We start from the raw sequence: 24100 nt of genomic DNA, 5'->3' as shown, positions 1-24100 counted from the left end.
TTTATTTCTTAGCTAGTTCTGCACTTGGAAATCCTAGAGCTGCCAAAACTAAATGAAAGTGTAGTTATAGCCAAAAGATTACTCTAAGTTGTATGGATCTTAACCTTCATGCTATATGCTTCTCATAACTCATGTCCCAGGAGGCCAAAAAAATTTTGTATGTTAAAACCTGAAAAACTGGGCTGTTTAATAAAAATATGTCTTTTTTCTAATAAAAAGTATTTTAACTACTCTAGCATGAATGTTCTGATGCATGACGCAATGACTCTCCCAGCTTGATTTTCAGATCCTATGATGAGCAAAAGATCATAGGTGTTTTCTTCTTGTCTTTATGTCTTCCAAGACCTAAATCTGTTTTCTCACATAGGTTTTCAGGTGCTATGCTTTTCCCATCCTTGTGGTTAATTCCAGGTTAACTCTATTTTAGCTTCAGCCAATTGAATTAGACTAAACTATAATGTATCTAGTATGAAAATATTTTTCAAGAACTACAGTGACTGGACACAAGCTTCTCAAAATATACACAACAAAATTTCAAATTACAAAAGGGATGGGATTATAGTGTACTAATTTGGAATAAACCACACAGTTATCAATGTGAACTTATTCTCTCAAGACTAATCAAAATATTACTCAGTATTTGGATGAAAGACCTTCAGAATACTTGTATGGAGGACCCAGTTAATTGATCCTCCTCTCAGACTTTACTATACCAGTGCACAAATGCTGTATGCTCCTAAGTTGCTTGCTTTGTCATATGTAAAAACAGAGCAATTAAAGCAGTAACATTTAACATTTTTCATAAAGGCAGACGGGTGAAACTCAGTCTTGGCCTATTTGAAAGTGGATAATTGCATCATGCTTATTTCTGCTCAGGTTTAGCTGAAATAAATTACTTTTTCAATTCCTTTCCAAGACTGCTGTGTAGAAAGAAGTGTTGAGTACCGTTAAACAGATGCTTCATTAGTGCTGCAATAAGTATTTTCTTAGAGGATATATAAAACAATCTGTCTGGATAAAGATGCAAGAAATAAACTGCTTTTGGTTGCAATGATCAGAAGATCATTGAATCACGGGCTCAGAACAGATGTCTGTCCAAAGATCATTTTTCTTTTTCTGACCAACAGTCATTCCTCATTGCTGTTTATTTAAGCTGTTTTCAAAGATTTTCAAAGGTCAAATCTCCCTAATCTCCTCAGTACTCTGCTCCAGTACTTCAGTATTTTAATTGGAAGGAAGATTTTCTTTATATGTAACTTGTATCAGTGCATTGAGATGTGTTAGTCCCATCTTCTTTGGAGAAACCTTGACATAACTGAAGAATATTAAGCCCCTACCCAACAGTCTTTTTCAGTCTACAAATTATAATGATTTCAATCTTTCTCCTCATCTCTCCTCTGACAGATCTCCAGTCAGCCCTCATGATGTCTTCAGGACTCTGCAAGGCACCTCAGCTCTCATGAAGTTCAGTGCTCAGGACTGTGGACAGTAATTATCCAAAGCATTAGGAACCCTGAACAGAGTGGAAGCATTTTTTCATGTGTTTTGGAAATCCATGCTCTTATTCATGCCTTCCTCTGTGACATCTGCCTTTTTCACCTCTACCCGGCGAATGATCCAGGTTTCTCTTTAGTCTCATTCTAGACAAGCGCAACCCAGGGAATCGCTCCTCATTTCTGCAGCTGATTATTCATGTGTGCATGAAACACCTCATATGTGTCCATGCTGACTACTGACCGACCTTCTTGCACTATGGCATTCACCAATAATAGTCTCATTTATTGATGAGAAAATATTAAGGAGATTATAAGCACAGGCTGACATGAATTACCAGCTTCTACATCTCACCTAAGAGCATAGTTGAAAACATTTTTTCCCCCAGTATTGAATACAAATTAAAGATGTTTGATTTTTCACTGAGAAACCAAAGTATTTGGTTTGGAATCTACCAACTTTATGATTTGAGCTGCATTTAGCAATGTATTTATGCTCCAGGAACAAATAAATATTTTTTTGTAGGCGTGTGAAAATAATAATTTTTCTCTAGAGACACGTTTTTAGTTTCGTTTTTTAAGAAACTGCTTAGCAATTCTGTCCCATTAATCTCAAACAAACATCTCATCCTACCTCCCTATGCTTCCCTTCTCTGGCACAATCCCATAAACATCCTGAAAAGATGTGGCATCTCTGACTGGCATTGCAAACCCTGCTCCTGTATTGACAAGAATAACAATTTAATGCTGGGCTGTTTTTTGTACAATTTTCTGCTAGAGCATTTAGTAAATCAGAACCAGTATTTCCGTTGGGCTCTCTTCCTCACTTATTCTTGCCCTAACTGTAGTTAGCAAGAGAAGACCAAGGCTCCGTCCTTCTCAGCCTTCCTGTCCCACAGACAGAGGGGACAAGCATCCCTGAGTAATGCCTGGACCCAAAACAGGAGAATCTTTTTTGCTGATACATTGGTCAGCCTCAAATCAGATAATGAATTCTACTTCTTTTCTGCTGATATGGCTTCTTCATACTGGAAGCATAGCAGTCTCTCAATGTTTTTCTTGTATTTGATGTCCCTGAATGCCATATACTGCACATACCTTTAACATCATTTTCTAACATCCTGGCTTCATTAAGTACCCTGAAGCTTTTCTGAAGAGAGCTCTTGGCGCCATCCTTCAATGATCCTTGAGGACCAGATGTCTGTAGACAAACAAGCAGAGTCATACATACAGGAAAGTCTGAAGTCATAAAAAACATACAAACATGATCTAAGTGAACAGTCACTTGAACGTAAGAGAAAACATCAGTGTGCTCTGTATTATATCCCACTGCCGCTATATTGGTCTACAAGAGACAAAATTCTCTTATTAATTTCCTTTGTTTTTACAGAAAACCAGATATCCTTTGGAATTCCAGTGACAATTTTATACAAATATAAACACCATGCAATACTGTATTTCTCCCTAACAGCAGCTACAGTACCTTTACAGGCAAGACTGGCTCTGATGATCCAAATTCTAATATTGGCAAGAGAGATGCAATTGCAATTCTTGATTTTAACCACAAAGGTTAGGTCAGAAAAGAAAATATGATATATAAGAAATAGAGTTTTTAAAAAAGGGAAAACTGCAGTTAATCTGAAAGAGTTTTATTACTAAAAAGCCATCCTTCATCATATCATGCTACTTGAAGATTTTTCTGTTGAAAACCATCCATCTCTATCTTCAGTCCAGAGATTGATCAATAGATAGAATGATTTTTCTAAATTAGATTAGTATTTTCAGTTGGTATGAAATGCTCTAGGTTCTGAACCACTTACTGTTCAGTTTGTAAGGCTGAACTCAAGTCACACGTTACACTGAATGCATTTCCTTGAGAATACTCCTGACTGACAGATAACATTCTATATTAGTCATAGGTCATGGCCTTGTAACTAGTATGTAATTAAGCAGCAGCTACTTTTCATTTTTCATGGTAGATACATACACTCAAAAAATTAACTGTGTGTCAATTCAATGACACAGTTATTATTGCTATTCATTATTTATATAATGAGCAAGCCCAGAGGTGATATTTTTCATACTACTGAATCGTTGTTTTTCAACGACACTGCAAAATGATATATTGAATTGCCCATTTCTTTTTCTTTTAAATATCTTAGGGAATGTTTTGAGTACTTTCAAAATTTAGAACCAAGTTTTTTGTTATGAGATCTCATGGAATATGTTGCTATGTCACAGAGATGTAGCTACTAAATATTCCTTGCATTCATATGGGATCTAAATGTATGCTTAGTTTTCATCATTGGCTAAGCAATTTTAGGAAGTAAGGCCCACATGACTGCCATATTTCCAAGCTCACAAATACACAAATTATTTTCAACATCAACAGAAACTATACATTCAAAAGATGAACAAAATGAGTTTCTTATAGAGTTTATCATGTAATACAACTAGCATTGGTAATAGAAAAATACATATGAATCTAGAAAAAAAAAAAAAGACTATCTAATTAAGCAAAAGACTGCTCCTGAAGGAAGAATGTTTGGCCAGATTTTGTGGGAAACACACTTGTCAAATTAGGCAATACTTTTATGTTCCTTCTCCCATCGGCAACAGAACCCAGGGTATGATCACTGTGACCAGGGACTTAAAAAATAATGATTGTTATTATTATTAAATTACTAGGCATGGTTGACAGGCTGTTAAAACAGTTTATATTCAACTCAATGAAGGTGGAAGGCCATATTTACAATGCAAAACCAAGAAGTTCATCAAATTGGGGACAGTAATTTGGCATGTGCTGGAAAATCACAGGGATTCAGAAATCCAAATTGTTCTAACTCTGTTTCTTCTAGACCATCCATAACCAGAGGACAGTACCTTCTCCTCACCCTACGCTTTCCTTCATGGCCCCTACCCTCCCTATGCCAACTGCAGTTTGACTGCTTGTAGCATCTTGTGGCAGAAGTGGGATCTCATTATGTATCCAAACAATGCAATCTTAATCATGGTTTAGAGGCATAAGTGCTGTTATAATAATATAATACAAAATGCTGCCACTGAAACTATACATCATCCTTAATGGTCCGTTTTTTTCCAAACGATGGGTTAGCAAAAATTTTAACAAAGTTTAACAAGAAAAGAAAAACCTCTATCAAATTACAGAAAAACACTCTTAACTGATAATTAGCAGACAATTTTGGGTAAGGAAAGAATTTAGGAAGAATATCCCCTCTGTCTTCCTTTTTCTGGTATTTCAATGAATCTTGAACTCTTTTTTTGTCAAATAGCCCATCTTCTGCAGGAGTGCTAGAAAGATTTCGGTTCAACCCATAGCCTGGTGGGTTATGGCACCGTTCTGGGATGGAGGAGATTGCTCTAGATTGCCCAGGGATGATTGTGTGACTCACTAACTTATCACATGAATAGTGAAATGCGTTTCACATTGCAACTTTGAATAAGATCAGCTGTAGTCACAGCATTCTAGGAAGACTCTCCTGACAGCACATGCTGGGCATGGTCTGAATACACATCAGACTAAGAATTGCTGGGGACTTTGCAGAAAGGAAGCTTTTCTGAGGTTTCATGAATGGATGGAAACATGAAGTAGGCATCATGTTGTCCAAACCTGCTGACATGGTGATTTTGGTAACATGCAGAGGTACAGCTCCCAGCATCGATGTAAATGCACTGGTACAGTTTTGAGAATCATGTACTTGAACTTACACACATACAAGGTATTTCATAGACCTAAGTGCTAATTCACATCAGTAAAAAATAGTTCTTTATTATTAAATTCCATTATTTTCACTTACATTTATATTTTCAGAAGGTTTCACCTATGCAAGAGTTAGGGCTACTCTCATTTTGACCAGTCCTGAAGACAGCATTCTAAAGGACCAAAATGTTATGAATGATTTGCATCACAGCACATCCTCACGAGGAGGATGGCTTGGTGGCTTTATGCCATTACCACGTAAGGAAACCTAGACACCCAACATAACCGTTGGGGTACCACTACAAAGAAAGTCAAAAGCAAAGAAGAAATTAGGATCCTAAACACCTAATATGTCACCTGTGATTCCTGTCACTAGCCTATAAACCTGCTCTAAATAGATTAAGAATAATCACACTTTTTCAAGATGCATGATAAAACTATGATTCTGATCTGTGTGACACAAGCTGGATCTGTTAACATGACTCCTCTCTTCGGTCAGTTACTACCTTGGCTAAGTAATGGGATATTGAAGCTGCTTGAATACTAGAGATTTCTCATTTGTGATAAATTTATTTTGCTTTTAAAGGGGAGAGCAAATCCATCATAAAAAGCTTGGGAGGAATTTTTCTGTCAGATTTTTAATACATTTTTTTCCAGTCATTTATCAGGCTTCCTGTAATCATGATGGATTTCAAACATCTTTTCGTTCTTGTTTTTAGCAACATTAGCTTAATTTGAAAACAAAGTAATTTTCCCATTACAAATGAAAACAAACAAACCACTGAGATATCACTAAGGCTCTTGAAAATTATTCGCTCTAGTGGTGTACAGGTTGGAATCTAAAACTCAGTCCTATCTCTACCATCTCTAGTTCATGCACCAGCTTTCTGCTATTGCGAAACCTTCCTCCTCTTGCCCCAGCATTATAACTGGTCAACAGGAAAGGTGATGCATGGGAGCTTCAGCCCTTTTCTCCATTATCTGCTGCCATCTGGAGATAAGAGACATTTACAGAAGATAGGCACCCACTACTGCTCTCATAAAGAACACGTCTTTCAAAAGGAGGGAAAAGACATGATCTCTGTCTTTTACACAGGGTCCCAAAGAGTTTCTAGAGGCTTCCAGTCTGAGGGGGCTCAAGTCCATAAATGCTGCCTTCTGGGAGAGTGCTTGAACCACAGTGCTCCAGACAGCCCTGAGTGAGCCCTGGTGCACTCCCGCCCCCAAGCTGAAGTTCAGCTAAAAGGCAGTTCTTCGGGGCCTGCAGAAACAGGGCACTCAATTTACCTGGTTGGCAGTTAAGCTCTTCATACAGGATGAGCAAACACTCAACAGTCTTTGCATAAAACCAAAAAAATAAAATAGCGAAATGATGACTGAACTTTACAATTAACACATTTTTTAAATGTGGCCTGAATCCTCACTGATCATCTACCAAATGACAGTTAAAAATCTACCTTGCTCTGCAGCAATTTGATGGTAGACCATTGATTACTCTAGAACAATTCATTTACATCTAAAAGGCAGCAGCTCCCTCCATTTTCTTCTTTATCAACTAGATCCCTGTTACAGCTCATAATAAAACCCAAGCTCCTTCTAATGAATAAATGTAATGCAGATGCTTAAAACCTCACGTAAATAATATCTTAGTCTCTTTCCTTGCTATTTACTTACCTCTATTTACATTGTACTGTCCATCTCACCTCCATCTCTTTCAAATTCTCTATCTCCATTCTCTCTGTGGTATAATCAGCCAGTTCACCATCTGATACATACTATTTTGTAGACATACTGTAATTACTTGCTTTGTTTCTTGACTGCTATATGTGTCTTTTTTTCCCATTCAAACCTTGAAACAGCTGCCTGCCTCACTCACTGCAAATCATCATAGGAGCAAAAGATAGCTATCTGTATTAAATCCTAATAAGCAGAAAAAAAAAATCTCCTTATTTACTTCTGCAGTGTAATTAGGAGTTCTGGTGAAACAAATAACTATTTACAGAGAATGAGCGCATACTAATGTGTGAGGTGGAATTTTTTCATCAAGAGACAAATATAACAATTAGTGTTATTTGAAATAAAAGTTGAAAATGCAACAGCCTAAGAATATTGACATTTTTGTTCAGTAGCTAGATCACTTTATACCTCTCCTAAACACAGCCCTTTACAGCATGTGATTGCTTTTGCTGTTCTCATAATCTATTTGACTGAAGTAGCTCTCTGCAAGCTACCTTTATTCATGTACAAGTGCTGTAACTACATGTTGCTTCTTCTCATCTATGTTTCTGTATCAAATATAGGGCTTGGCAATTTCATATTACAATGTTATTTCCTTGTGTTTCTGTGTGCTTGTGAAGTGCATGTCAGTTGCTCTCTGACAGACTTCTACAAATTAGCCATTAACTCTTCTGATATTTGACATGAAAAATAATTCTGGCTATGCTCAGAATGTTTTCTGCTCACAGGATACACATTCAGGAGAAGAGTTCCTCATGATGACTCAGGCTGGAGAGCTGCCTTTACTTTACAATTCTATTTTTAAAAGTTCTCTCTGTTTCATCTGAAAATTTGCATGCAGCACATCACAGTGAGAATAAGATTTCTCTGCAAGAAATGGCAGAGTTCACAAAACAAGCTGTAGGATTTCTATGAATAAAACTTTCTGCTCCCCTCCTACAATTCTCCGTTTTTAGAATTCTGCTGGGTGCGCGCATTTCACCCTACGTGCAGAGAAGTGCCTTCGAGCATTTTCATGGAAGTAGAGGGTGAAGAGTTAATTAAGGCATGGAGTTCTTTAGATGTGTGCAAAACATTAATTAAATATAAACCAGCTTTATTGAGATTCAAATGACTTACACTCCTGGCTCAAAGCTTTCCTGCAGCAGCTGTTGGCTTGAGCCACAGACAGAGGCCAAAAGGCTGAAGACAGAGGAAGGAATAAACAAAAATAAACAAAAAGAGAAAGAAAAATAAGGAACACGAGTTAGGAGCAAATGGAGATGTAGCCTGAAGGTATATGTAGCTCTGACATAGCTTTCTGATCTCAACAGAAAAATCTATGGTGGCATGGGTCTCTAAATCAAGTCATAAGATAGCAAAATGTGGATCTGAGATAAGGTGTAGCACAGTTCCATAGAAAATCTAAGCCTTCTTCCCAATTTACTTATTTTTCTTACCGCTTGCATAGCTTCATTTGCAAGAGTCTTGGCTTCCTTGGCAACTTTTTCAGCTTCATCTATGTTATCCTTGATGTTAGTATAAGCATTGAAAGCAAGCGTGGCATTGAAAGAGAGGTTTTTGGCTTCAGCAAGGATTCTGTTGGGATGGGAAAAGTAAACACACCATTAAACCTGCTATCAGAGTTAAACAGAACACAGTACTCTACTTTTTCAAACCCAACAGCTTGTATTTCTAAGGCTATTTCTAAGCCATTTCTTTAGAGAGCAATGCTACACTTGATATTTCTGGAGTTCTGGCATCACATGGTTAGTGGAATTCACATCTTATCTGTGCAGAAAGACATAAAAACAATGTTTGCTAAAAGAGGAAATTCTATGAGAGAAAAATGGATCAGACACTGAGAAAACAGAGTGCGGCGCTTAACACTACAATCCAGATAACATATATTCTTAATGTGGCTTTATAAGTTATGTGTTGAGCTAGACAACTCAATGAATTTGGCACTGTATAAACATGGGAGATCATCACTGGTGTATCTTGAAGTAGACTCTGTGAACACCTAATTTCTTGGTCTGGCTGCCAAACACAGAAGCACCAGGTTTGAAGATCTCACTGTCTAAACCAAATCCTAAATGTTAATTTTGCTGACAAAAATGAAAAACCTAAGCAATAATGCTTTATAATGAATGGGATCAGAGAATCGTAAAATCATAGAATCATTTCAGTTGGAAGAAACCCTCAGGATCATTGAGTCCAATCACAACCTAACTATAGCACTAAACTGTGTCCCTAAGAACCTCGTCTAAACAGCTTTTAAACATCTCCAGGGATAGTGACTCCACTACTTCCCTGGGCAGCCTGTTCCAATGCCTGACAACCCTTTACATGAAGAATTTTTTCCTAATATCCAACCTAAACCTCCCCTGGTGCAACTTGAGGCCATTTCCTCTTGTCCCACCATTTGCTACTTGGGAGAAGAGCCCAAACCCCTCCATGCTACAACCTCCTTTCAGGTAGCTGTAGACAGCAATAAGGTCTCCCCTCAGCCTCCTTTTCTCCAGGCTAAACAGCCCCAGTTCCCTCAGCTGCCCCTCATCAGACTTGTGCGCCAGGCCCCTCATCAGCTTCGTCACCCTCCTCTGAACTCTCTCTAGTATTTCAATGTCTTTCTTATTATGAGAGGCCCAAATCTGAACACAGTATTCAAGGTGCAGCCTCACCAGTGCTGAGTACAGTGACACAATCACTTCCCTAGTCCTGCTGGCCACACTATTCCTGATACAAGCCAGGATGCCGTTGGCCTTTTTGGCCACCTGGGCACACTGCTGGCTCATATTCAGCTGGCTGTCCATCAACACCCCCAGATCCCTCTCTGCCAGGCAGCTTTCCAAACACTCTTCCCTGAGCCTGTAGCACTGCCTGGGGTTGGTGGGACCCAAGTGCAGGACCCGGCACTTGGCCTTGTTAAACTTAATACAGCTGGCCTCAGCCCATCGATCCAGCTGGTCCAGATCCCTCTGTATGGCCTTCCTACTTGTTCCACTTACATGAAATTCTCCATTCTAATAACCGCAATTAGATTAAAAGGTAATTATAAACAAATATTATTTCCTGTTGCAGGGACTGGAACTCAGCTGATCCCCTTCCAGAGGAATTTCTAGACAGTTGGCTGGAGAAGTCGCTTTTCTTGCACTCTCTCTGTATGATATATTCAAATATTTTCTACAAAGTACTGCACCTACAGAATTAACTTGAAGACATATCTCAGAATACATTATGCCTGATGTTTATGATTCTTTCCTTGAATAAAGGGTAAATGGACAAAAATGAATTTTTGAATCTGGGAAATTGCCATCAAAGTGTATGGCAACATAAGGAAGGGAGGCAGGGATTACTCCTCTGGACCTGTTCCAGCTTGTATAAAATACTTAAGCATTGAGACTGCGTGTGTGGAACGAAAAAAAAAAAAGAAATTAATTCTCTAACCTGGCAATTAATCTGTTCTCTGGGGAACAGGGACAGCTGGGCTCCAATATTTGTTTCAATGAGTATTTAATGATTTCTACAAAATGCAACAGGAAAGACAAAGGGAATGGAAGGTACAGTCCCTGGACTACACATGTAGTTAACACAGGGAGCGAGATTCTTTTTGGGCTCCTGCAGAAACAGCATGACTAAGCTGCTTCTGCATCACTCCTACAAAAGCATGTCTCCTTCCTCAGCTCTGAATGGACCTCACTAGCCTACGGTAAGTTTTTGTAATGCTCTGTTAGAGAAATATGCAGCCCAGAATAGCTATCTAGCTGGTAGCTCTGGTACTGCTTAGAAATCCCTTCTGGCTGGGAAGGAACTGAACTGAATTTGCCAAATACTAGTGACCTTTACTCACGAGCAGGTGATTAGCCGTAAGGGAGACACGTATACTAATATCTCCCTGTATACAGGAAAAATAACAATTTTTTTCTAGGTTAAATACATGAACTGTTCCATGTTCTAACTCTCAAGAGAACACTCTCACCATCAATCAATATACTATTTGAAGCCTTAGGGAGTGATCGGAGGGAAGGGGTACTCCTTCAGTTTCTGCTGTAAGATGAAATGGTATTTTTCAGCAAATTTAGTACTAAATGAAAGACATCCAAGTGCCAGTTGTGAAGACAGATACATTTTGAAATTCCTAAGATAGATAGAGACTGCATATTTCTGTAAAGTATGACTGTTTAATATCAGTGATTGAAGTAAACAGCTTTATCCTGATGCAGGATTACATAGCACCTTGGCATTTTTTTCTCCTTTGAAATCATATATCTATCTGACCACATTAGAAATATTCTTTTAGATATAATTTTAATGTCCTTGATTCTGAATAATTTATTGATGTTCAGATCACAGTATCACAGTATGTTTGGGATTGGAAGGGACCTCAAAAGATCATCTAGTCCAATCCCCCTGCTGGAGCAGGAACGCCTAGGTGAGGTCGCACAGGAACATGTCCAGGTGGGTTTTGAATGTCTCCAGAGAAGGAGACTCCACAACCTCCCTGGGCAGCCTGTTCCAGTGCTCTGGCACCCTCACTGAGAAGAAGTTTTTTCTCAAATTTAAGTGGAACCTCTTGTGTTCCAGCTTGATCCCGTTACCCCTTGTCCTATCATTGTTTGCCACCGAGAAGAGCCTGGCTCCATCCTCGTGGCACTCACCCTTTATATATTTATAAACATATCATATATATATCAGCACCATGATAAGGGCCTCTTACCAAAATGGTCATCTTAAAAACAAAAATACTGCTTGTTTTTAACAAATGTTTATGAAAACACATAGTGAGCTCTGTAAGACAAAGTTCATTTTTTTTCACATCAACATGGCAGTAAGCATACGGCAAGTTAAACTCTATTATGAGGGCATGTGAGGGCACTGTTTGTAGTTAATCCAGCCTATAAGTATCACAAGATACATGAAATGGTTTACAAGAGATATACACAAATTAACCAACTGGAGATTTGTATATTTGCATAAAACACTGGTTATTTGTGTACTCCTAGTAACAGATGTCGAAGCCTAAGAAGAATGCCTTTCAATTTTTGTCAAGCAATTTTACAAACCCACTTCATGATTTTGTCTTTGGCTGCCTTACCCATCCAGTATGGCAGATGATTCATTTAGCTGGGCTGCATGGTTCTCAGCTTGCAACACCTTCTCTGGAAGCATCCTGTCACGAATTTCTTGTGATAAGTCGTCTATTTTATCCTTCAGCTGATCAGACATTGGCTGTATCTTATCTGCAACGCCTTCTACATACTGAAAATGCCAAAAGAAAGGCCTTTAAGTGGCTGAATGCAGGAACTCTGTATCCCTTTATATATATATTTTTTTTTAACTTGTGAGGTATTATCCCATAAATTTCCCATGCATTAAGACTTCAGAGAACCAATATGGAAATAATAAAGGAATGGCTGGACTGGAGAGTAGAGGGGAGACAAAAAAAATTCCAAGAGCTACTTGCCTCTCTTGAGCTTAGTAGAAGCTTTAATTTCACAAGTAAGGAAATGCACAGTTTAAAAACTTATAAACTCTAATTTGGATTTCTTTCCTAAAAGTAGATGCATACATAGTTATACTAAATTATCATTGTGCTCCACAATAATAACTAAATAATGACAGAAGTTTCATGTTTCAGAACCCTTTGAGTGACTCCAATATATTTTTGTTCATTAAAGTGTCTTAGTAAGAACTACACTTTTTGAAGACCTGCCATTCCTGTTTCAGTAAGTTGTCTCAAAGTGTTTTCCCTCCCATTTCTCCAAAAGGCATCTTTCCATTCTGTATAAAAATTTTCAATGCAAGATGGAAATATTTCCAGAATCAATGACATTTCAAGATTTAGGTGTTTTTTTTTTTTTTTTTTTCTTTTTTTTTGATAGCTAAGGCATTGATTTCAAGCTCTGTTGATAAAACTTTTAAAGCAGAATTTTCAAAAACACTATGTAAAATCAAATATTCCAACACTGATAAATAAAAAGAAAAAGCAGCTGTTACTTTAAATACATATTTTATTTTCATAATGATTCTTTGTTGTACTAATTCTCAGATAAGGATGATAAAACACTCACCTCTACAGCTAAGCTGATTTCATTTGCAAGTTTGTTGGCTTCATTAAGGACATCATTCCCTTCCTGCAGGCTCTTCTCAACATCTTGCCTGCCATCTTCTACAGCTTGCTTCTTTTTCTGGAGGATGTGTTCACACAAAGAAAAATATGAATTGTTTACTAGAATGGGGATGACAATTCAAGTACCAGAATCTCAATATAAGACTGCATTTTGTAACCATGCCACAATGCCACCTCTGGAATTCTCTGAGCTTTCAGAGTGAAGACAGTGACAACAATAAAGCACATATAATGTAAGATATCTCTTCCTGCTCCTCCTGCCCCCAGCTTTGTATCCCCTTCCCACACAGTAGGTTTTTTGTTGCTCTATAACAGAGGTACCTGACTGTAGTACTATTGCAAAATGAATCTGAAAGAAGTTCAAAATCCTAGTCTGTACCCAGATATGCAAGTTCCTCATTTTGACAATTACCTTCTCTGGCTATGAAGGAAAAATTTATCAAAATATTCTGATGCATTCTTACAGTGTTTCACTAACTACGGAACATAAAATAAAAGGTAATGGTCTGGAGTAAGCTTAGGATTCTCAATCTTCCAACTAGTAAAAACACTGCATGTTGTGTAGTAAGGATGGATTTCTGAATAAGGAACTGGCAATTTCCTGTGCAAGATCCACAGGGTATCACAAATCAGTTTGATGGGTGACCACAGCATTCTAGTGTCAAGAGTGCTGTGATGGCTTCTTGGTCGAAATAAAGCAAAAGAACTCTGCAAAACAGCCAGGTGGGCAGGACTGCTGGAAAGGATGCCCTCAGGCACTCTGATACTGTGATGCAGAGAATAGTTTAAAAACTGAGATAGCAGGTAATTTCTCCAACCTTTATCCATCCACCTTTGGAAGAAAATGCACAGAATAGACATCAGCTAACTTCTTTGCAGCACTATATTTCCTTAATTCAATCAAGCCCACAAATCTCTGCTGAGAACCGAGGTCTCAGAACCCTAACCCCATGATTGTATATGAGGCAAAAGCTCATTGAGATACAAACAGAGTTGAAACATTTGTCTTCATTAGATTGACTCTGCTCTTTACGTCTCGGTTAAATGCTTGTTAATGTACAGTATAATGTGCTCTTTAAGTCTCTGCAATATAAATCAAATCACAAGCAGACCCCTCTGCTATGAGGGAGATAATTTATAACAGCTACTAACTACAGAGGACAGAGTTTGATTTATTACTCTGTAATATCCACATACCCCCTTCAGTCTTCTTCCCAGGGGCTGGAGAGGGAGATGAAAGTGTAAGTTTTCTAGAAACAAATATATGACAGCAAAGATTTTAACTGATCTCCTATTTAAATCTTGAGCACAGGATTTGAATTTTATACGACTATTTATACCAGGATGAATTTAATCTCTCCCAGAATAATAAATCCAATGTACCCTCACTCAGTGTTTAAAAGCAGATTATATTATTTTTAAAAAGCTGTGGACTAACACTACTTTTAAAAGCCAAAGTATTTCCTCATTCTGAGGAACACGTTTCCTTTTAATTACATCAGATATAGTTATATTCTAATAACATTATTGCTTTGCTTATATTTTTCTTTCAAGATGTAATAATGCAAAACTTTAAACTTTGATCAGACTCCAAGTAATCAAGGATACAACTTGCCAGCACTCACCTCCACCATGGTCATATTTTTTTGGTTGACTGCAGATAACCGATCAGCCTCCCTAATTTTACTCGTAGCTTCTCTTAGCAGATCTCGAGCATCATCAACTTTGGTGTGGTAGTTTGCTAGCTTGTCCCGGACCTCATTTTTGAGATCCTCATTTTTCTCACTGGGCTCTCCAAATAATTTCTTCACCTTGTCCAGAAGATCTTCTGCATTCCTGCAATACATCACTACTCATGAAGGCCCTGAGATCATATTCCCTACACCAAATAATCAGAATATTCTTAATAACATGCAAACGAAATAGACTTCTAAATTAAATCTCAAAGTAACTTTCAAGAGAACACATGAGCAATAAAATGAAATGACAGTAGTTCTTAAGCCCTTTCTTAAAGAGGTTTTTAAATGCCACTAAGGTCCTATTTATGAAGTAGAAAATATTCAAATATTCTCCACTGGAGACTGTGGTTTGTTGTTTGTTTTTTTTTTTTTTGTTAGTTGCCATTTTTGAAATCTAACTAGTAAAGTGAGATTTTTCTGAAACATTTCAACTTGTCAAAAAGATTTTCTTCATTCACTTTAATGTGACATGTGACACAAAGTTGTTTCAAGCTGTCTTGGAGCAGACAAGCTGCTTTAGACAGTCAAAAATCAGCCTACTTTCCTGTGAAATAAACAACCCCAGGAACCTTGGATTTATGACTTCCAGTAGCAAAAGAATTTTGCTTATCTAAAATAAATTCTGGGATATTTTTAATGGACTTTGGCAACACAGAAATGGAAAGTTCACAAGTGCCTGCTTTTGGCAGGGCATACAATATTTCTTAATCATCAGAGAATTGCTGCACCCAGTTTTGAAAGACTTGAGTACTGGAGTCTTTATGGTCTGTCATTTCTCTGCTTCATCATATCAGGCTGCTGAATCAGTTTCATGTAATGCAACACCACTGTGTTAATGCAATGATACCACAAGGACAGCAAAAACACACACAAAAAGACAAAAAAAGTACCAATAGAAGAAGTGACACTTCCAAAATGACACTTTAGAGATAAAGAAACATCCTAACTGAACAGGAATGTGTAGGATAGATAATACCTACAGAAGAAATCTATCACACTTTCACCTAGAACAGATTAAGTTTTCCTTCTTGTCACAGAATGGCAATGTGTCTGAAGAAGCTGTGTGGAAAACAAGAACTCTATTTTCTGAAAAACACTGCAGTTTGGTCTGCCTGTAGTCAGTTCCATTAGAAACATTCTAAAAATGCACACATGAATAAATGTACACACAAAAATTATCTGAGGTGGAAAAGATATGCTGCCACTGGGCATAATTTACGTGAAGGATCTGAACTGGAGCCAAGGAAAGCCAAATTGTTACCTTAGCTCTGGGATTTTCCAAGATGGATTTTTTGTTCCCATCTGCCCTGCTTTTGCTTTTGATGAAAAAAAAAAAAAAACCAACATGTTATGAATTTTAACTTCTGAGGACAAAATATTTAATAAAAAATTAAATCCAAGTATTGACACCCTGTCACAGAAATGTAGAAAGGAATTCAGAATTTCTCCTATACCCCTCCATTATTCTTTCTATAAGCAGGGCATACATGTCTTACACTTCTGGTGAATTTTGACACCCTTATGACTTTGCAGTACTGCTGGAACAGTACAAGACAGATGGATTTCCTTTTTATGTCCTTGCCTTATAGTACAGTCCAAACTACCTATCTGTCCACTACTCTATCTCAAAACTCCTCACTGGTGCTCTAAACATAACACTTCTATATTGAGCTGTTGTGCATTTTCGCCTCTGTTCTTTCTAATGAAGTACAAGGCAATGAATCTGCTCCATTTATTCCCTTGCTTTACGTATTAGAACTCCTGTGTGACTGGACTGCACCACATTTCTTGAAATACTACCTTGTACATTTCAGCTGTGCTATTTCCATTGGACACCTTGCTAGGATAAGAACAAAACTGTACAAAATGCTTCAAACGTTAGAAGAAATAATTGCAGGTTTGGCCTAACACGTGGAATGCTGTATGGTCTGGATCCTCAAAATGAGTAAAAGGGAACAAAAGAAACTAAAAAAAAAAAAAAACCCAAAAAAACAAAACAAAACTGTAGATATATGAGAGACTAAATATACTAGAATTGTCCTGTCTTGAGAAGAAATGAGGATTACAGCATCATGAGTAGCATGGATAAGGTGATCAAATGTCCAATGTCTCTCCAAACACAAAAATGAAAATATCAGGAAGCAATGCCAAAACTCAGGAAGCATCTCTTCAAACACTGTTTGGCTGAGTTATGCAATTCATTCTTAAAGGAAACTCGATAGAAGATCACAGTGGCTCAAAATCCATCAGACAAATTTATGGAAGAAAAAGTCACACAAAAATAAAGCTATTCAGCATACTACCTATAAAGATAGAGTTCTGGCTCACAGCATCACTTGATAGCAACTCAGTGGTATCCGAGAAAATGTGAAGGAATATTCTTAAATATTGAAAGATTTCTTGCATAAGTATGAAAACCATGGCAGTTTAGGAGAGAAACTGGTGTATTTTTAACATGTTTTTTTTAGAAAGAAGTTATTGATTAATGTGCCATTCCAGTACACTAGGACAATGAGATTACAGACTTGATTTGAAAAAATTGAAAGAAAATAAACGAGGGGAAAAGCTACCCATGTAAGAGTCTTGCCATTTATGAAAGCAAAAATACTTTTCTTCATTTGTCTTCTTCATTTAACTTTTAAGAATTCACTAAAAACAGCAGAGCTAAGAAGAATCCACTGATCTTTGTCATTCTGTTCTTGTAAGAAATCCTGAAAGCAGGATACAATCATTGCCAAAAGACATCTCACCAAAGAGTAAACACAATTCAAAGAGATCATGAGACTTGCAAAGCGATTCAAAAGTAAAGATTTCTAGAGGAGTCTGTGGGAATACAAGTGAACATAGCGGTCCACATATGTATGCACATACACAGCTTTATGAATGGTTAATTTTTCTTCATAATTCTTCCTTGCAGAATGCAGCCTACCTACAATCTCCCCCATTGTTTAAGTAGTCTTAGGACTTTTTTCTTTAAGAGGCAGTACTTTATAAAAGAGTTTCAGAAAACATTATCTAGGGACCTTTCTTCATGGGCCTGTAATCCACAGTGACTAATTTTCTTTCTGTTGAATTTCCTGTCAAAAGTTCTTGTATCTCAATGACCACCTGTAAAGAGGTAATTCTATCCTTGAGATAAACTTTGACTGAAATCTGTGAGTATATTCATGTATTTCTTAGCACAAAATGTACTTATTTATCAGGAAATGAAAATATTCACTTTGCACCTCTTAGGAAGAATGGTAAGAAGGAGAGAAGTTCTTTCCCTCAAAAAAGCCACACTGAATGTCTCCATGCTAGTCCGACAGTTTCATGTTAGTTGTAGCATTTGAGGACTAGGAACACCTTGTTTGAAAGGTCTCCCCTGAGTCTGCACTAAAATTGCAGGCAGCACTTTCAAAGATTTGACTAAATTTTTCTCAGAATCAGAAGAAAAAGCAATAAAACACTGCTGATAAATAAATTTCCAATATATCCTTTACCAAGAGAACAGAAAGCGGAACCATCAGAATTACGGGTAGAAATATTGTACTGGTAGGATTTTTGGAAAATGATCTGGTTTAGAAAGTGTAAGATAGGCAGAGCAAATTTGATTCTATACTGCTTGGAATTCTTAGCTAATCTTGTATTCTGTTTATGTCTCCTTACAATATGCATGCACCTGCTGACATTTTCAGGCCTGAATATCTCTATCCCAGATATTTTTCTGAGCCATCGCAATTTCAGTGGATGATGTAGCTGCTCAGCTGCTAGTTGCTTGCACTGGTAAAGTGCTAAGCCCAGCTCTAGGAATATGCCTGTTCAGACTGACAAAGAAGTAACAGACTACCAAAATTTTAACCTCAGGCCTTTGCAAAATGCTTTATAAAGAGCTGCCAGTAATATTATACATGTACATAGTTTTGATTTTTACAGATAGCTAAATAACCAAACCCTGGACTTCTGTACTGTGCCACAGAGTTTGAACATTCTGATCTATGCTACTCTGTACATGGCAAAATACATCATTTTGAATGTCTATGCTACTGGACAAATTTTGCAGACAGCTAATATTTTTATTAGACTGGTTAGTTTTCCAAAACTCCCAAGCTTCTACACAAGCTCTCTAGTACAAAAGCCATTAATCAGATCTGAAGCAGAAGCTAAAAACAAACTGGGACAAATTGCCTAGAATTTGATTAGAAATGTTGCTGGCACCTGTAGAGCAGAGAAGTAATTTCCTAGGGATTTCTTTCCACATACGTAAGCTTTTCCAAAAATGCAAATGCTACATTAACAGATTTGAAGTATTAGACTTCTCTTTCCTTCACATTTCTGTAAGCCCTATCTTGAAAGCTTGGCTGTAAAAGATGACAGTCACATTTACAAGAGTCAGATATGATCACTAAAAGGCTGAAGACAGAGGTCTCTCTACTCACTTTAACTCATCTTGAGCTATTCTTTCTTGCATATTCAGCTCTCTACTTCTCATCTCTGTGATCATTCTGTCAGCCTCACTCTGCAGTTCTGGAAGACTCTTCTCCAAGGTCTCATCTTGGGTTCTGAATGTCTCATTCAGTTTTATAGCATCTTCATTTGCAGCTGCAGGGGGGACAAAAATATATATGTAGGGAGTTAGTACATAAAAATAATAGAGGAAATTTAAGCATCTCCCCATCAACTCTATCAGCAAGTGGAAAGCAGCTTGCACTGGTTATTGCTGCTGTGAAATACAAAGGATGTTTAATCCAATGACTGGTAACAAATGAGAAATTATGTTTCACCAAACCTTTTATTGCAGCTCACTTTCAAGCACAATAATTAAAGTGAAGAAGTCTTTACATCCAATGCAAGAAATACATTGCTCCCCTCCTCAGCCAAAAGAAAGAATTTGCACTGAACTTTTGAAACAACAGAAGATAATCGGGTATGTTTCTCATAGGATTAAGGAGCAAGACAGGAAATGAAAATCATTATAGATTTAAATTACTTTTGTAGAACTTCAAAATATGGCATTTTTAGCATTCAGACTTAACAGGGCTAGGAAGAATAAATGGCTGGGAAATTTCAGAAAAAGAAGGAGAGAGAAGAGGAGAGAAAGACACCCATGGATGATTAACGCCACTCATGGGTTTAGAAGCAGATGCCCAGAAATGGGAAAGAGCAGTACAAATGTTGGAATGTATGATGGTACACCGTAAATGTATTATGTGTTCGGAATAGCTGAATTATTCCTAACTGATAAAGCTGTACACATGGTATCATATTCAAGGACTGACTAAAATCTTTCTGTCATGGCACACCACAACATCTTAGAATATCCACTTTCAGAAGCAACTATGTAATTTATGAAAATCAGTTCCATCTTCAATTTTAAAAAGTACTGCTGCCTTTACATAGGCATAGGGCTCCCAAGTAACACATTTCTCCAAAATAGAACAGTTCCTGGTCGCATGCGTACTTCTGAACATTTGAAATGAAACCTTTAACTGAAGAAATGAAAATCTGTCTTCCAAAATTCAAAGAAATGACCATTTCATCTACATGTTGTGTAGGTTCAGAGCAAATGATGAAGAAAATTCTAATACCATGATGTCTTTGATTTGCTGGTGAGAACTGAGATTTGGATCTTTAATCAAGAGCCATCATGTGTGGGGTAGTGAGGACTGAAAGAAGACTACACTTTGATTAAATGGATCATGGATTGCTTCTGTGCATGATGTTATCTGTCATTACCTCAGGCCAGGAATAGGCATATATTAATTTTTTAAAAATCTGGAATAAATAAATGGTAATTTGAGGTCCCTGAAATTTTACCTTAAAAGAGAAAATGGATATATTACCTCAGCTTTTATTAGGTTCAGGAAAATGTATACCTAGCTTTATCTTTTAATTTCATCCTCCTCATAACTACCTTTACTTTCTAGTCTCAGTTTACTGCAAACTATCAGTCCAGTGGTGGTAAAACATTTGGATGCACTGGCATGATGGAGACAAGAAAGTGCAAAACTGTGGAAAATCTAGTTACAAGTACTCAGAAGTTCAGAAAATCAGCAATCAGTTCAGTAGAAATGGATCCATGAACAGAGTATGGTCCTTTCAACAAATCACTATAAACTTCTCATTTGTAATAAGGAGGTTTTACGGCTTGAAGAATTTCTTGGTTCCTTGATGTTTATGGAGGCATCTGTCAGATCTACTTCTGAGTACTGCCATTCTCAAACATTACCTTCAGTCAATGGAAAGAAATAGGTACTTTCATGGCATTTCATCCTAATGTTATTGCCTACTGGCAACAAGTACTAGGGAGCTCCAGGTCCCATATACCAGCCTGCATTACTAGAGATCCAAAGTACTGTAACTTTCAGAAGTCTGTAATCCAGGGATGGCGGACAAGGAACGGGCATAAAGCATACCTGCAAACTGGCTGGTCATCTTATCAGAACATCATGAGTGAACACAAAATCTTCAAGGAACAATCTAGCAATGTCCCATAGGTCAAAAAGAGCAGAGGCGAGGTATAGGGCCAATATGGAGTTAAAATGCCATTGAATTTTAAAATAATTTAGGAATGGCTCCAATATAAGGTGGAAGTTTACCCTTAGTTTTTGAAAGATGGTGACCTTGAACAGGAAGACAATTAAGGATAGCAATCAGAAGTAAGGATATAGAAATTATCACAACTATCGGAAGAACATTTTAAAGAACTCAAGCTGGAATGGCCAGACAACTTCGATGCTAGAAACTTCAAGGATATGAAGCATGACATCGCAAATCCATGAAGACCATTTGACTGAGAACAAGCAAATGTAGTGCCTGTTTTGAAGAATTCCACTAAGGCCTGAGAACTTGCTTTGAAAGTAAGTGAGAAGCAGAATGTAGAATAAATGAATGTATTTTTGCCTTTTTGTTTTTTGCATAGGTAATACATGTCAGACTTTACACTTTAATAGCAAATCCAGTTAAATATTTTCATTAATCATCTGAGGTGGGGAGGGAAGGAAAAAAAAAAGCCTACTGAGAAGATACATTTATGAGGAAACGTCGTAAGACACTCTTAATAGAGAAGGATTGGAATGCTATGCAGAAAGAACTAAGTGACCTTCAAAACTGAAGTAATTGGACCAGAACGACATTCCATAGTAGAAAATATAAGGTTGTGAACAAATAACAGAAATTTCAGCTGTAAACTACGGCTTTGCCAGTTAGATAGAAGGTATGAATGAGAGGAACACAGCTATGTTATGAATCTCCAGTGGCACCCAGCTGTGAAAAAAAGGAAATGCTATCCCAGAACATTTCAGGAGAGCTGACATCAGCAGGTTTTACTGCTACTGAAGTGCAAGACACTGAAGCAACCTCATTTTAATGTTTGTTACCTGCGCTCAGGAAATATTAACCCAATTTTGAACAGAGGAAGGGAAATTTTATGAAGGTGAGTAGCAGGTTAGTATAATATGTTTTAAGGTGTTTTAGTCTAGAAAAAAAAGGTCTGAAGGGGAGTATGATTCCTATCTATGAACACAGTTGAGGCTGCGGGAAGGAGGAAAAGCACTAGGGAGAGGAAAAAAAACCCTATTTGAACTAAAGAATTAGGTTGACAAAAGATCACATGATGATAAACTAAACATGGACATTTTTAGCTAAAACCAAGAAGGTTTGTAGTTATGTAGAGTTCTGAAACTGCATCCTATTCCGAATGTGTGCATTTGTGGAAACTACTTTGAAGATAAATGTTAGAAAGTTTATGATAGCAGGAGTGTGGATGCAGCAACACAGGAGGTATCTTTCAGTCCTGTGGTCCTATATTTCATCTATTCTTAAAACGCCAACTTGCCTGCTAGGCAAACACACTGATTTTAAAGTCTTTGTCTACTTTTAAGATACTGCATAAATTTATTTCACACCCCAAATGTCCTTAACTCTGTATTTCCTATTGCTAAACCTGGTTGAGGAAAATTTTGTTTGGGTTACAAACTTTGGGCATAAACTTTGCAAAGCAAAAGATTTGTTCAGTCCTTGTAATCCCAAATTCATCTTGAAACATGAAGAACCCAGTCTTTTGTTTCAAAACTTCTTGAAAACTTGCTCACTTTTTCTTGCTGCTTTTCTGACATTTAGTTTATGTCAAAGTTGTACATCCTAAAGATATACTAAATTGCTGTTCAGTTCAGCTACAGGGCATGTACTGAGATGTGTTACATGAAAGGCAATATAAAATGTATTTGATAGCACTGGGACAAAAGTGGAAACTTTCCCTTTCAATGAAATGGACCTTCAGAAGCATAACTACTGAAGTCAATACTGCAGTGGGAGTTTTGAGGAAAAAAAAAAATCCGGATTTTTCAAGTAAAAGACCTGCCTGTGATTGCCAATCACTTTCATATTTTTCAGCCATTATCTTATTTAATAGCTTCATGAAACATATAGGTCTTGTTCCTCAAAGCCATCTACAATACTTATACTCGTAAGTCTTTACTGCATTTGTAAGTGCAGTAAATCAGCTTGTGGAAGAGAGTTGGCTCCATGCCACTACTTAGGTAGGATCAGGAGTCACTTGCAAATTCCAAGCAGCAGATGCTCATTAACAGCAAGCAGTAATGCATTTTTAAAGTAATTTTGGGGAATTAACATGAAGTGTTAATATACCAAGTGCTAAAACTACCTAAAGCTTTTTTACCAATTTATGTTTTAACTGCTTTGAAAATAAACAGAAGCTAAGCCCTGTTAGTTACCTCAACATAATAACTTTCTTCAAATAACTGAATAAATCCTAAAGAAACATACTCAATATTCTGCCAGTCTTTTCTGGTAATTACCAGTGCACTAACTATATAAACTACATCTGTAGATTGCAAAAAGTCTGAAGATAGCTGTCTGTAGTTTCTTCATTTGACATTTAAAGCACGTGACATTTCTCAGTGAATAAACTTTTCCTCACTGTCTCTCAGACTGTCTTCCCCACCATCCTTCAGTTTTCTTGAGCAACGATTTGCATATTTTTTGTTTTTTTCCAGTACCTTCAGCAGCTTGGAGAATGCCTTTGACGAACTGTCCAAGAGATTTTGCTCTGTCATTAGTCCTCTCAGCATCCTGCCTGGTTTGCTCACCATCTGCTGTCACCTTGGTAGCCTAGTCATGCAAATTCAGGAAAAGTATAATTAGTAAACAGGACAAGGCTGCACTATGCGATATTCCTACCATCTGAATCCATGTACAAAACTTTCCTCAGGCAAAAGGCAATCAATGAATTATAGATCAGATATATGGGAAATGACATGCTCTGTTCAAGTACACAATTAAATTTTATTACCTTTTC

The 24100-nt window shown here is 37.3% G+C and overlaps 1 protein-coding gene across 11 annotated transcripts in view; it reads right to left on the bottom strand.

Moving 5' to 3' along the window:
• LAMA2 (laminin subunit alpha 2) overlaps window positions 1–24100 on the bottom strand; it is a 356006-nt gene that overhangs the window by 61254 nt on the left and 270652 nt on the right. For all 11 annotated transcript variants that reach the window (XM_065056885.1, XM_065056887.1, XM_065056893.1 and 8 more), the window contains 7 exons: window positions 23802–23913; window positions 19221–19383; window positions 14689–14899; window positions 13005–13121; window positions 12029–12192; window positions 8391–8529; window positions 2592–2694 (listed from right to left, as the gene is read on the bottom strand). In XM_065056885.1, the coding sequence (XP_064912957.1) occupies window positions 2592–2694; window positions 8391–8529; window positions 12029–12192; window positions 13005–13121; window positions 14689–14899; window positions 19221–19383; window positions 23802–23913 (1009 nt within the window). The remainder of the gene's footprint in view (window positions 1–2591; window positions 2695–8390; window positions 8530–12028; window positions 12193–13004; window positions 13122–14688; window positions 14900–19220; window positions 19384–23801; window positions 23914–24100) is intronic.

The sequence above is a fragment of the Columba livia genome, chromosome 3 (assembly GCF_036013475.1).
Source record: "Columba livia isolate bColLiv1 breed racing homer chromosome 3, bColLiv1.pat.W.v2, whole genome shotgun sequence".
Taxonomy (NCBI): Eukaryota; Metazoa; Chordata; class Aves; order Columbiformes; family Columbidae; genus Columba; species Columba livia.
Note: the sequence above shows the minus strand (reverse complement) of the source record. Positions and strands in the feature narration are given on the sequence as shown.